The sequence below is a fragment of the Sinohyriopsis cumingii genome, chromosome 4 (genome assembly GCF_028554795.1).
Source record: "Sinohyriopsis cumingii isolate HCF-2022 chromosome 4, ASM2855479v2, whole genome shotgun sequence".
In the NCBI taxonomy this organism is placed as follows: Eukaryota; Metazoa; Mollusca; class Bivalvia; order Unionida; family Unionidae; genus Sinohyriopsis; species Sinohyriopsis cumingii.
In genome coordinates, this window is record NC_142964.1 from 92529300 (window position 1) to 92541479 (window position 12180).

Below are 12180 nucleotides of genomic sequence, written 5' to 3' on the forward strand. Positions count from 1 at the left end.
AAAGCAGCAGAGACTAAGTGGCTGACCTGAATAGGCCCGACTGTAGGTAGGTGGGTCGGTAGGTAGGGAGGTAGGTAGTAAACTGAATTTGACAGGGAGAAATAGAATTTTATAGGGACAAACAAAGACCAATGCACACACACACCAAATATTGTGCATACCTTCCAATGTAAACGAAGAAGATGACATTTCACAAAATAGACTATCACTTACACCACAAAAGTACCAACCATCCCATTAATTATAACATGTAATACCCCACATAACACTCTATTCCAATTTTGTATATATCTCAGAATGTAAACGAAGAAGATGATATCTTAAGAAAGACAATACGGTATACCATAAACATAGTATCCATCACACCATTATGCTATCTAATATATCATACTCACTATCCAAGATGATTTTTAGTCGCTTAGAATGTAAGAGAAGGAGATGAAATCTCATTAACAAATATCATATCTTACAAAACAATATACTATCTATTTGACACACAATACCATCCCTTAAATCATATTCATTATCCCAGCGTCCTGTGTTCGCTTAGAGTGTAAGAGAAGTATCTAAAATCTCACATAATAGACTATCTCTTAGACTAATTAAAATAATATGTGGACAAATGCGTAGTGTCTATTTATAGTCACAATTTGCAGGAAATTCCTATGGAAAAATCCAATACATATGTATGGTCTTAACTTGGGTGAGATTCTGTTTAAAAAACAGTATATATTTACAGCTCGTCCTATGGAAAACCCTAGAAAATATGTATATCCTCAACAGTTCTACCTTTAATGATGTCATTGCACAGGACACTAGGGAGAAATGGAAACAGGTTTTCAAATGGATGAGCTGAATACGCGCTACTGTAGGTAGGTAGATAGGTGAAATTAATTTGATAGGTACAACGGGAGTTTTATAAGGACAAACAAAGACCAAAACATACACGCACGCACGCACACTCTAAACAGCATGTGTTAGCTTAGAATGTAAACGAAGAAGATGAAATTTCACAAAATAGACTATCCGTTAAATAGACTATCCCTTACACCACAAAATTACCATCGATTACATTCACCATAACATCCATTATACTATTATACTCACTATCTAAACGCCCTCGTTCTGTTTTAAAAGTAAGAGAAGGAGATAAAATCTAACAAATTATACATGGATTAGTGTTTTCTGTTATATTGTTCATTTCACATAGCATTGAGACTGTTATCCTACCTATTGCTAAATGTAGCTAACAGTATATAATATGTTTCACACGAAGTATTTAAAACTAGTTAGGTAGCTTTAGCTACATTTAATGACGCTGATTTAAAAAGGCATTGAGCTAGGCCTGCATAAAGGATACAATTGACCATGATGTATGGAACGAACAAGCATAATACCAAAAAGCTCTTCATCATATGCGTTTGTCTTTGTCTCTCTCGAATTGTTTTTGTATTGGATTTAACTTAAGTTACTACGTTTTTGTTATATATTTGTTGATGTTGTTGTTTTTGTTTTTGTTTCATTTTAGTACAAATACGTATACGTCAGGCACAGCAGAATACAGCAAGAGTTTTTTTTTTTTTTAAAGTTGTTCTGAGTGCGTGGAAACCTTGACTGAGACGACTGGTCTGTGATGACTAGACTTAGACAAGAAAAGAAAGGTTAGCAAAACAAGTAGATTTCTCTGTCGCATGGGTGGGAAATAAAACAAAACGGTATCCTCCTTTACACTGATCAGATTTATTCCTGAATTAAATATAATTAAACAGTTTTCTCGGGTGATTACACTACATAGTGAAAAGACATTCCAAACTAGTGTTACTAACAAAATAGACAGTATAAATTTTACTTGTTATAACATTGAAGATGTAGCCAATTACTGTTGACTGAGATATATATGAAAAATGTTATAGCGATGAATGGGTATATACTAAACAATAGTATATGGAATACCACATTATAGAAGGAATCATCAAGAGTGGAAGAAGATAGGACAGGAAAACATTGCCCTATAAACGAATAAAGTTATATAATGCAAGGCATTAAGTTGTTTTGATTCAGATTATATTGTGATAGATTTGATAGAATAATTCATGTACAACAGAGCGGAAGATATTATATCCGGAAATGAATCATAATGAAACTAATTGTAACGTTGAAGAGCTGTAACAACATTAATTAAAACAGATTAATATGACATCAATTCAATCCTAGTGAAGATAATTATATGCGCGATGTAAGTGCTATTAACATAGTACAGCTCGGTCTTCTTCAACTTTCATTTTATGTTGTATCCCTCGAGTCCATTTGTTGATTCTTTAGCTATGAACGTTATAAGCGAATCAATCTCCAGTGCATCCTGGAATAAAAAGAAAATTTATTATTTTGCTTATGCATTTATTTCACGAATTTATTAAGCAAAATGCAATAGAATCATACATTTTAACAATTGCTATAACGGACATTACAGTGATATCCATTGTTCATATTAATGAATCCCCAAAAATTGTAAGATTCTAGTGATGCCTGATATGCGACCTAATATGGCCTTTTGACAAATAAAGCGGAATGCAGTTTTCCCACAAGGACATATTAAAGAGAAAGCCTGATAATACATTCTTCAGAATGTTACCAGTGATATATATTATTCAAAATTCTTTTAAATGTTGGTGGTGATAGTGTATTCTTCAAAATGTTGGCGGTGATAGTGTATTCTAAAAAAATTTTGGCGGTGATAGTGTAGTATTCAAAACGTTAGCGGTGATAGTGTATTCTAAAAAAATGTTGGCGGTGATAGTGGAGTATTCAAAACGTTAGCGGTGATAGTGTATTCTAAAAAAATGTTGGCGGTGATAGTGTATTCTTCACAATTTTAGCAGTAATTGTGTATTATTCAAAATGTTGGCAGTGATAGTGTATTCTTCACAATTTTAGCAGTAATTGTGTATTATTCAAAATGGTGGCAGTGATAGTGTATTCTTCAAAATGTTGGCGGTGATAGTGTATTCTAAAAAAATGTTGGCGGTGATAGTGTAGTATTCAAAACGTTTACGGTGATAGTGTATTCTAAAACAATGTTGGCAGTGATAGTGTATTCTTCACAATTTTAGCAGTAATTGTGTATTATTCAAAATGTTGGCAGTGATAGTGTATTCTTCACAATTTTAGCAGTAATTGTGTATTATTCAAAATGGTGGCAGTGATAGTGTATTCTTCAAAATGTTGGCAGTACAACCCTATAAAATAAGGTTACCCTACTCGCACACAGCTCATTCCGCAAGGCCCGGAACATTAGCATACAGTTATATAGAACCAATTATATATTGCATGTATTTGCTTTGAAAGCAAACTCACCTTTACTAGCAGTTCTTTCAAATAACCGTTTTAAACAATATCACTATTTCACAGTAACTTCATATTAAAGTGAGTTTAGTTTTTTGAAAACGAATGATTGTCTAAACTTCTAACCTATCTGACTATCCAGTAGCCCAGACGATTCTACCTACATAAATACATTGATAGTACATACATGACCTAAAAGGATATTCCGCCAAATGGTCACATGCTAATGGACAATAGATGCCAGATGAGAGACAATGGACCATTACATAAGGTCTTCAAGTCTGTTACCATTGGAGTTTGAATCTGAAGCCAAATTTGGCACGATTGTGTAACGAATGCTACTTACAAACCTCTTATACAAGCGACTGACACTTTAGACATAATGTTTCGAAAACTTTTGCGTGGGATTACATATCACACACCCGTGGAATAGTCGTTATCTTTCTTCTCAAACTCCAGTGCTAAACGATATTTCTGGATCTGCCTTCCTATTATGTACCTTCCATTCCATCCACTATTAAATTTCAAAATCAACCATTAAACCGTGTACTATTGAGGGCTTAACAACAATAAGGAAGGATTTGGTAGTTCTCTTAAGCTTAATACACCAAATAACAATTCCAAAGAATGACATGTCTTGTCTTTTCCACCTATGCATAATAAAAAAACGAAATTGGAGCTTGAAATTAACGCTAGTATGTCATCATATATGTACCCTCTATAACAAATAGACTTATGACATTTCATGACTGTATTATGAAACAGTGTAACACAAGCGTTTATGTCTGTATTTATATAAAAATGTCACACAAGTTTTCATGACAGTTTTAAGTACCAGTGTCACACAAAATTTCAGGAATGTAGTGTACAAAACGTTTCGTGACTGTTATGAAACTGTCACAACTTAATCACTGTATTATGTTATACTGTCACACACGGTTTCATGTCTGTATTATGTAACAATGTCAGAAGCAATTTCATAACGTTATTACTTAACAGTGGCGTAAAACGTTTCTTGACTGTATTATGTAACAGTGTCACACACACTGAAAGTAAGTAATGCAAGAATTCATGTGGACGTCTAAATTAATGACAATTACGTTGGGAGATTGATACCTATATATCGCCACTGCTTCACATGAGAGGGAAAATATGTCACATATTATTACATTCTGAATTAATAATACTTACATTGTAAAGCTTTGGATTTTTCTTATCTCCCTTAGGAACAATATATATGACCGGGAAACTGAAATATGACAGAGATAAGAGATGTTCAAACCAAGCAAAAAGGCAAACAATAATTTCAACTTTGAAATAAAATGAAACCTTTGAGATAACACATTTCAGAAATCCTTCGGATTCACCGTTAACAGGAAATATTCCGCAAAATATTCAATGTGACCATCCAATGGTAGAATACACCTTTCAGAAGCACGAGGCACTAATACAATATGAATAACATAAAATATTTATTTTTGGAAGCCGAGTCAAATTCATTTTGTCTTTAATCAAATGTTTACTATAGGACTTTCATTGTAGAAGGAAGATATGCATAGATTTTCAGTTTCAAACGTCATTATTAAACATGATTTAGAAAGAGATAAGCATGTGCAATATTTCGTACAATATATACAGAGCACACTAAATCTCCACTAAAGAGTAAATTCAATTCCTTAATTTGGTCCATTCATGATCAATAGGTGTCTGAAGACAGTTCTTGAAGAGTTTTTGATTTGTAGTAATGGCAGTTATATTTGATAACACCTTGGCAACAACTGTATCAATTGACATAAAATGTATGGTGCAACACAGTAGATATTATCTACATATTTTTAATCAGAAACTAAACCATTTTACCAATTATAATTTAGTTTCTAAATCAACTTAAATTGCATGATGTTTTTTACATATGTTATCACGTGATCTAATCATATCGTCTGTTGTCAAAACATGATACTCGCCTTAAATATTCATAAGGTTTTGGCAGCTCATTAACCGTGACATCCATTTTGGCAATTGTCAGATTTGTCACATTCTTCAACTGTAAAAAAAATTTAATTAACTGATCTGTACTGTATCGTATTATCTTCTAAACTATAACATGGACTTAAAGTTAAACAAATCAGTCATAGAACAATGTTTATTATTTCACCCGAATTTCATAGCTCCACCGATGATGCATTCACTAAGCAGGCGAGTGTGGTATTGTGAGGACAAAAACGTATGCAGTCTTTCTTCCACACATATTATATTATACGGATTTTCATTATTTTACTTCATTATCATAAGCAGTCTATCTAAACACTATGGTTAATTAATACGCACATTATATTGCTGATAGGCAAATTCATCTCGAATCCTAGTAATGTATAAAGATTCCTGGTTCTCGCAAAATATCTGTTTTATATGCGATGATTTCACCTTTATATAGAAATGTAATATGACGTTGATCATATCAGTACGGAACATTCCGATTGTAAAAATCCCTGACAGTCAGACACAAGATTAGCTTATGAATATGCAATAATATTGCCTCGATGATTTTGACAATATGAAAACAAGTACAAAAAGTGTGGTCAAAGTCTGATCAAAAGTAGAGTTTGTAAATTGCTGACAAATGTGATACCATTTTACATCATTAGTGTGCATGCATATCAAACTCGTACTCAACCAATATGCTGATGGCACCGATCAAATTGCAAAGTAAGATCACAGTCTTATGAATATATAGTCTCTAATGTTTACAGTATCTCCATACCAAATATAAACTAATCACCTATTGATGCATAAGTCTTGCTGATAGAAAGAATCAAGCAACATCACTACGCCTTTTTACAATTGTACAAGTATGATTACAGTCTGGTGAGAACACAGTATATTCCTTTGGTAAGAAGCTCGTCCAGTTATATGCAAAATCACCTCTCTAATATATGTAGATCGTGTTCATAATAAACATTTCATATCAGAGGTAAAGCTAAATTATTAATATGCCTGGCTCCCTTCCATAACTGTACTCATCCCAGACCTTAATGGCTTAAGAATATTGACCATGATTGATCAAATATAGGACCAGAGGGACAGTTAGGAAATTGGTAATACGACTAGTCACTCTCATAAAAATCAAGTATTTAGTATATACAGATTACGTGCATTAGCAAGTTCATGCAGGTTCTTGCTCATATAAAGCTATATCTTTTTAATCTTGAGCACAATATAAAAACTATGGCTACGAGATTTCTGTCAATCTGAAATAAGATCACCTCACAATTATGTGTGGATCCTAGTCACATTCGAAAGTGTCCGATCTCTTGATGGATTCAGTACTGCATGAAAATTACGTTTTTACTGTGGTTACAGCTTAACGAAGTTGATGCAAGACCATCACATTAGTAATCGTGAAACTCATTCATGTTAATTTATCATCTTAACAAATCCTTTACGATTATTCAAAATCGGGCTAGCATTCTGGCCTATACAGTTGCATCAAAGTCAAACAAAGAGGCAGAATATCTCATTGCTGGAGAAATGTCCAACTTGGTTCATATAGCATGATATAAGCAAACGGTTCAATGTCCTATCCAAGCAAAAAGGATAAGAAATATAGCTTTCTGGGTGAAGACAAGCTCTACAAATTACATGATATACCACCTTATTATTGTGCAGGATCTTGTCAAACATGTGAATGATATTAAATCATAATGCATGTTTGATTGCATATCAGAAAAATAGGTTCTAGTCTTTTAGAAATCAGCTATTGATGGACTAACGATATAAGATGAACAGACCATAGACGATGTACGCAGACCTGTTTCATAAGCACTTTTAACCTCATAACCAGTGCAGCTAATTACATAGGTATATGTACAACATCCAAAAGAACATGTACCCTGATTATCCACATGCTGATCAAGTGGCATATTATGTACATATTTGTCTCATTACAGTTTGACCATGTACACCACATGGTACACACGAGTGCATTCTCCAACATTGATGATGACAGCATAGTTCAAATGTGACGAAAATCTCCAATATTTCTTGCAGCTATATTATCGAAATAGAGACTGTGTTCCCTAATAAACTAGAATTATAGCTTGCAACAACCATTTATACTGTAAACAAGAATTGTGTTCATCTCTTATGTTGCACATGCTGGTACGACATACTTTGTAGTTCGAAAGATAAATCTGTCTCGACCATACACTACTTCGTAACCTACCCATCATTATTCATATACTTTAAAACCCTTATTCGGGATTTACGTTTCGAAACATGAGAATATAATAAATGATATTAGGCTCGTCATTAATAGGTGATACACAAATCATCTGTTAGTAAAATGTTTGAGTACAATAAGAAATGTAACTAAGTGATTTGACTTTATAAATTGCTTGTAATCTGTTCATAATTTGACAAAAATGTGTTCGATGCATGAAAAGATTTTTCAAACATTGGCTACCTGGTATGTTCATTTTCCAACTGATTTGCAACACTAATATCCTCTACACTCAATTGTATACTAGCATTAATATCAAACAAGTTTTAAAATCCATGCATCAAAATCATTTTGCAATTTTTGGTATGTGAACAAAAACTACATTTTTCAAAGATTAAAAATCGTTACGTGTCTCACTTATTTCCAAATATTGTATGCTTGTAGAAAATTCAGTAACTGTTGTGTATTCAGTATCTTCATACCTTTTCAGCCAGTTCCTGGTATTTAGGTTCGAAGGACCTGCAAAGTGGACTCCATGGGGCATAAAGCTGTATCAGAACATCCTTGTCCTCATTATTGACTATTTCATCAAAGTTTTTAGCAACTGTCACCTGGAAACAAAACCGTCCAAATGCAAAGTATTGTGCCATAAGATAAAGGCTGATTCCTTTATAGAATAATATCTATCTATATATATATGTATATGTATAATGTTCAATTATTTGAATAACGACATACATTTACAGTCCACCTCCCATAATAATCACACAAATACCTCTTGTATCCAGTTAGGTTTTGAATTTACCTCCATTTTAACACCCACTTCCATCATGCAAACAAAGTTGTTAGAGACAAGATTGGTCTAAATATTAATACCGGTATAACTTGTTTATTAACTTTTGAAGTCTCCTTATGACAAATAAAGAGGTGGCCAACACTACAGTCGATTTCAGATAATGAAATGATACCAATCAGAAACTTGATGCGACACTCACACCAATAAACATGATACATATGAAGTGGTCTTCATCATTATGGCTTATTTCTTTTTACATCCCAATGCAAAAATATTGAGCACTAGAAAAGAGAGCAATGTATATTTGGCGATAATGCTTAAAATGTTTATGAAGGTGTGCATTGTAAGGTCTTTGGGTCCCATCGGACCACAAGTTTTCTTCTCCGAGATCTCAACCTGACACTCAAGCATTAAAGTCCAGAAAACTTGTTAATTATTAACAATTCAGATTTCGAAGAACATCAGCTAGAATTTACGCATCTAAATTTAGTAATACGTTTTGATGTTGTGTGTTGTTAAAACCTTCAAAATTTAATTTCCTTAAAAGGATTAAAATATTCTAGCAGGAGATATAATGATACGCATTTGCATTCTGTTATGATGGACCCAAGCTTGATTTGTATCATCTAAATTTCATTCCGTCTGTGAATCGACATTTTCTCCGCTACGAAGATTTAAGTCCTGTGAATATACAGTTGCTATGTTTAATTGCATTTCTTGAACAATCAAGGTAAAGTCATTGATACCTTAGTATAAAGTTCGAGAACGTACCATCATTCTTGGAGTGCAGCCCCATTAATATGACTGAACGACTTCTATGAATTGAGATAATATATATATATATATATATATATATATATATATATATATATATATATATATATATATATATATATATATATATATATATATATATATATATATATATATATATATATATATATATATATATATATATATATATATATATGTGTGTGTGTGTGTGTGTGTGTGTGTGTGTGTGTGTGTGTGTGTGTGTGTGCTTTGAGATTATAAATATGAACCCTTCATCCTAATTTAAACACAATCAATGCCGAGACGGTAAGCCACAATTCAATATATCACCATCTCTAGTTATATACAATGCTTTTAGGATTAACAAAAGGTTAAATGACTAACATTTTTCAAATGCGACATAATACAAAATTTTGTTTATCCAAATTATATAAGAACTTAAGAAACGACTTCCTTGAACTTAACCTTTTTACCTCCAGACCTAGAAGAATAATTATACAATTCACGTATCTTTAGTCCATGTATACATGGCAACAAAAGATAGAACAGCCATGTACGAATAAACAGAGTATAAATGGGGTTGTCTGGCCAGGATTGATTGATAATATAAGACTTATTTAGGAATATATCTTTTGAAAGCTTATCCGAGCTGTAACTGAAATAACAGAAGCTATTTTATTGCTGAGATTTCAGTCCTTTAACATATGTATATAAATCACAAGCAATCAGATATTAAAAGTTATTGAGTTGTTAATTTGGTGTTTGCCTACGTTTACTATTGGAACAGATAATTGTAACGTGAGTCAAATACCTTTTTGATCTTAACTGAGTAGTGATATTCGTTCACTTCTGAAGAAATCAAACTCCGTTGATGATCCTCTGATGACGAGATGAGATACTACTCTTTCAACATCCTTTGACCAAACGTTTGTTTGGAAGTATGAATGGATATTATGAGCGCTATATATTGCGTGATGATGAGTCGATAATATATCTGCACAGTAATGCCAACGTGGCAAGAAAATATTAAAACTATGAACAATTATTGTCTTGGATCAAAGTTGTGCTGCGAAATGACATATAATTAAATCAGAGGAAATCATTTCTGTAAATTTCATGAAAAGCTGGAAATCAATATGGTTTCACACAATTTACGGTATATACTGATATTTCGTTGTGCTTTAATTTAACTTTTTTTTGTAACAAACGACTTTAAGATTTGACTCGCATTAATGATGAGAAAGCCGATCAATTTCTCCAACGGTGATCCATAAATGGTTATCACTCCATTTTAGACGTGTTTCTAATATCTCGTTCAATGAAATCGGTAGAACATTGACCCTCGTTCGGTATCAGCTTGATCACATTATAGGCAATTATAACATGTTGTCCAAATATGGTTTATAATGCAGATTGTTTTATATTGCATGGAAACAGATTTTTGTCGGGCTATAGAAGAATATTTTGATGCATAATGTAACCTGATTTGCCCATTGTACTAATGTTTTTCTTCTACCTATCTCTAGCAATGATTATTAGATTTGAAACAAACTGGGAAATCTTGCAATTATGACAATCTGGTTTTTGTGGGCGTAATAAATTGGAATATCTAAGATGTCGTATGTGCTCAGTAAAACGTTAGTATCCCTGCTGTTATTAATTAATACGCACACCATGTCACATATATCGAAAGTGAGACATTGTGTTTTCGAAATGCATGAGCCAATAACAGCAGGGAGCAGTCGGAATTTAACAGGTGAAACCTTGGAGCTCAGCACATATAATATACTATACACCTGTAAGAAACGCGTTATCATTTTCGAGTACTGAGCTTGATTTCTAGTTTGTTTTGCTTTGTACCTTGACAGGCCCGTCATTTGAAGCAGGAATAGGCTCAGATAACAAGTATTGTTCTAATTTTTCATCCAGCAGGTCGTTTACAAACTTTTCTAGATTCTCCTCTCTGTAATAATGATAATAAAATAATAATAATAATAATGATAGGTCAATACGAAGACTGATGTAGAAATGACATGACTGTCTAAAAGGCTTAACATAAAATGTTAAAATGTTCAAGACGATATAGCTGCCAAAAATAGTGAAATATATCTCGATAATCACATATGAGATTAAATGCTCATGAAATCAGGTATCATTTTAGAAAAGTCAAATAAAATTGGAATAATCGTTTTCAAACGGTTGACAAGAAATTCAAGAAGTACTAGCCTTTAGTACATCACGGTTCAATAAACAATGTTCACATAAATTTGCACTGAAGTATGCTACGTGATTCATGAGTCAGGCTAATTAGAGTAACATTCCATCCGAAAATATGAAGTTGATTCACAGGGTCATGACGTATAAAACACCTCACAAGACCATTTCTAGATCTAAGATACAATTTTGTTTCAGAATTTCATGGAAATATTTTGAATTATTCTTGAGCTGTGCTTATTAGAAGCAACATTTTCAGTTTCCACCTGCGTAAACAATTTGCCTAGAGAAAGGCATACGAATGTTCAAACTATGTAAAACCCCATTAAAACTATTTCGACAGTATTCATGCCAAATAAAATCATCTAAGCACATTTGACAAACAGTATTTATACCAGATAACATTATCTAAGCACTTTCAACAAACAGTAGTCATAACAAATAGCATCATCTAAGAACATTCGACAATCATCATCATCATCATCATCATCATCAATCCTTAACGCAAGTGATTGTTTTGGCACCACAATTGACTTTACAACCAAATGTCTTCATCTGTCCCTGTTCTCTACTGCCCTTTAATAATATACATATCCCATGTCTTTCCCCTCTTTAATGTTGTCTTCCCACCTATGTTTATGGCTGCCTCTTCGCCTCAACTCTCGTACTGTGCCTTGCAAGACTGGTTTTGCCAGTCCAGAATAGTATGAGACATGACCGTACCACTTTAGTGTAAGCTTTTTCACAGTGGTCAAGTGGCCTTCGTATGATACGATGGCTCGTATGATCTTGATGTGACCTTGCTTGGGTAACTGATCAGATTGATGGGTAGGTA

General features: G+C 33.1%; 1 protein-coding gene across 1 annotated transcript in view; it reads right to left on the bottom strand.

The window, feature by feature from the left end:
- Positions 1–5269: 5269 nt before the first annotated feature.
- The window catches only part of LOC149801680 (protein disulfide-isomerase A3-like), a 29788-nt gene continuing 22877 nt past the window's right edge, over positions 5270–12180 (bottom strand). Inside the window, exons 11-13 of the mRNA XM_089956829.1 lie at positions 10992–11094; positions 8044–8172; positions 5270–5386 (exon numbers count right to left, since the gene is read on the bottom strand). Of these exons, the coding sequence (XP_089812955.1) occupies positions 5270–5386; positions 8044–8172; positions 10992–11094 (349 nt within the window). The remainder of the gene's footprint in view (positions 5387–8043; positions 8173–10991; positions 11095–12180) is intronic.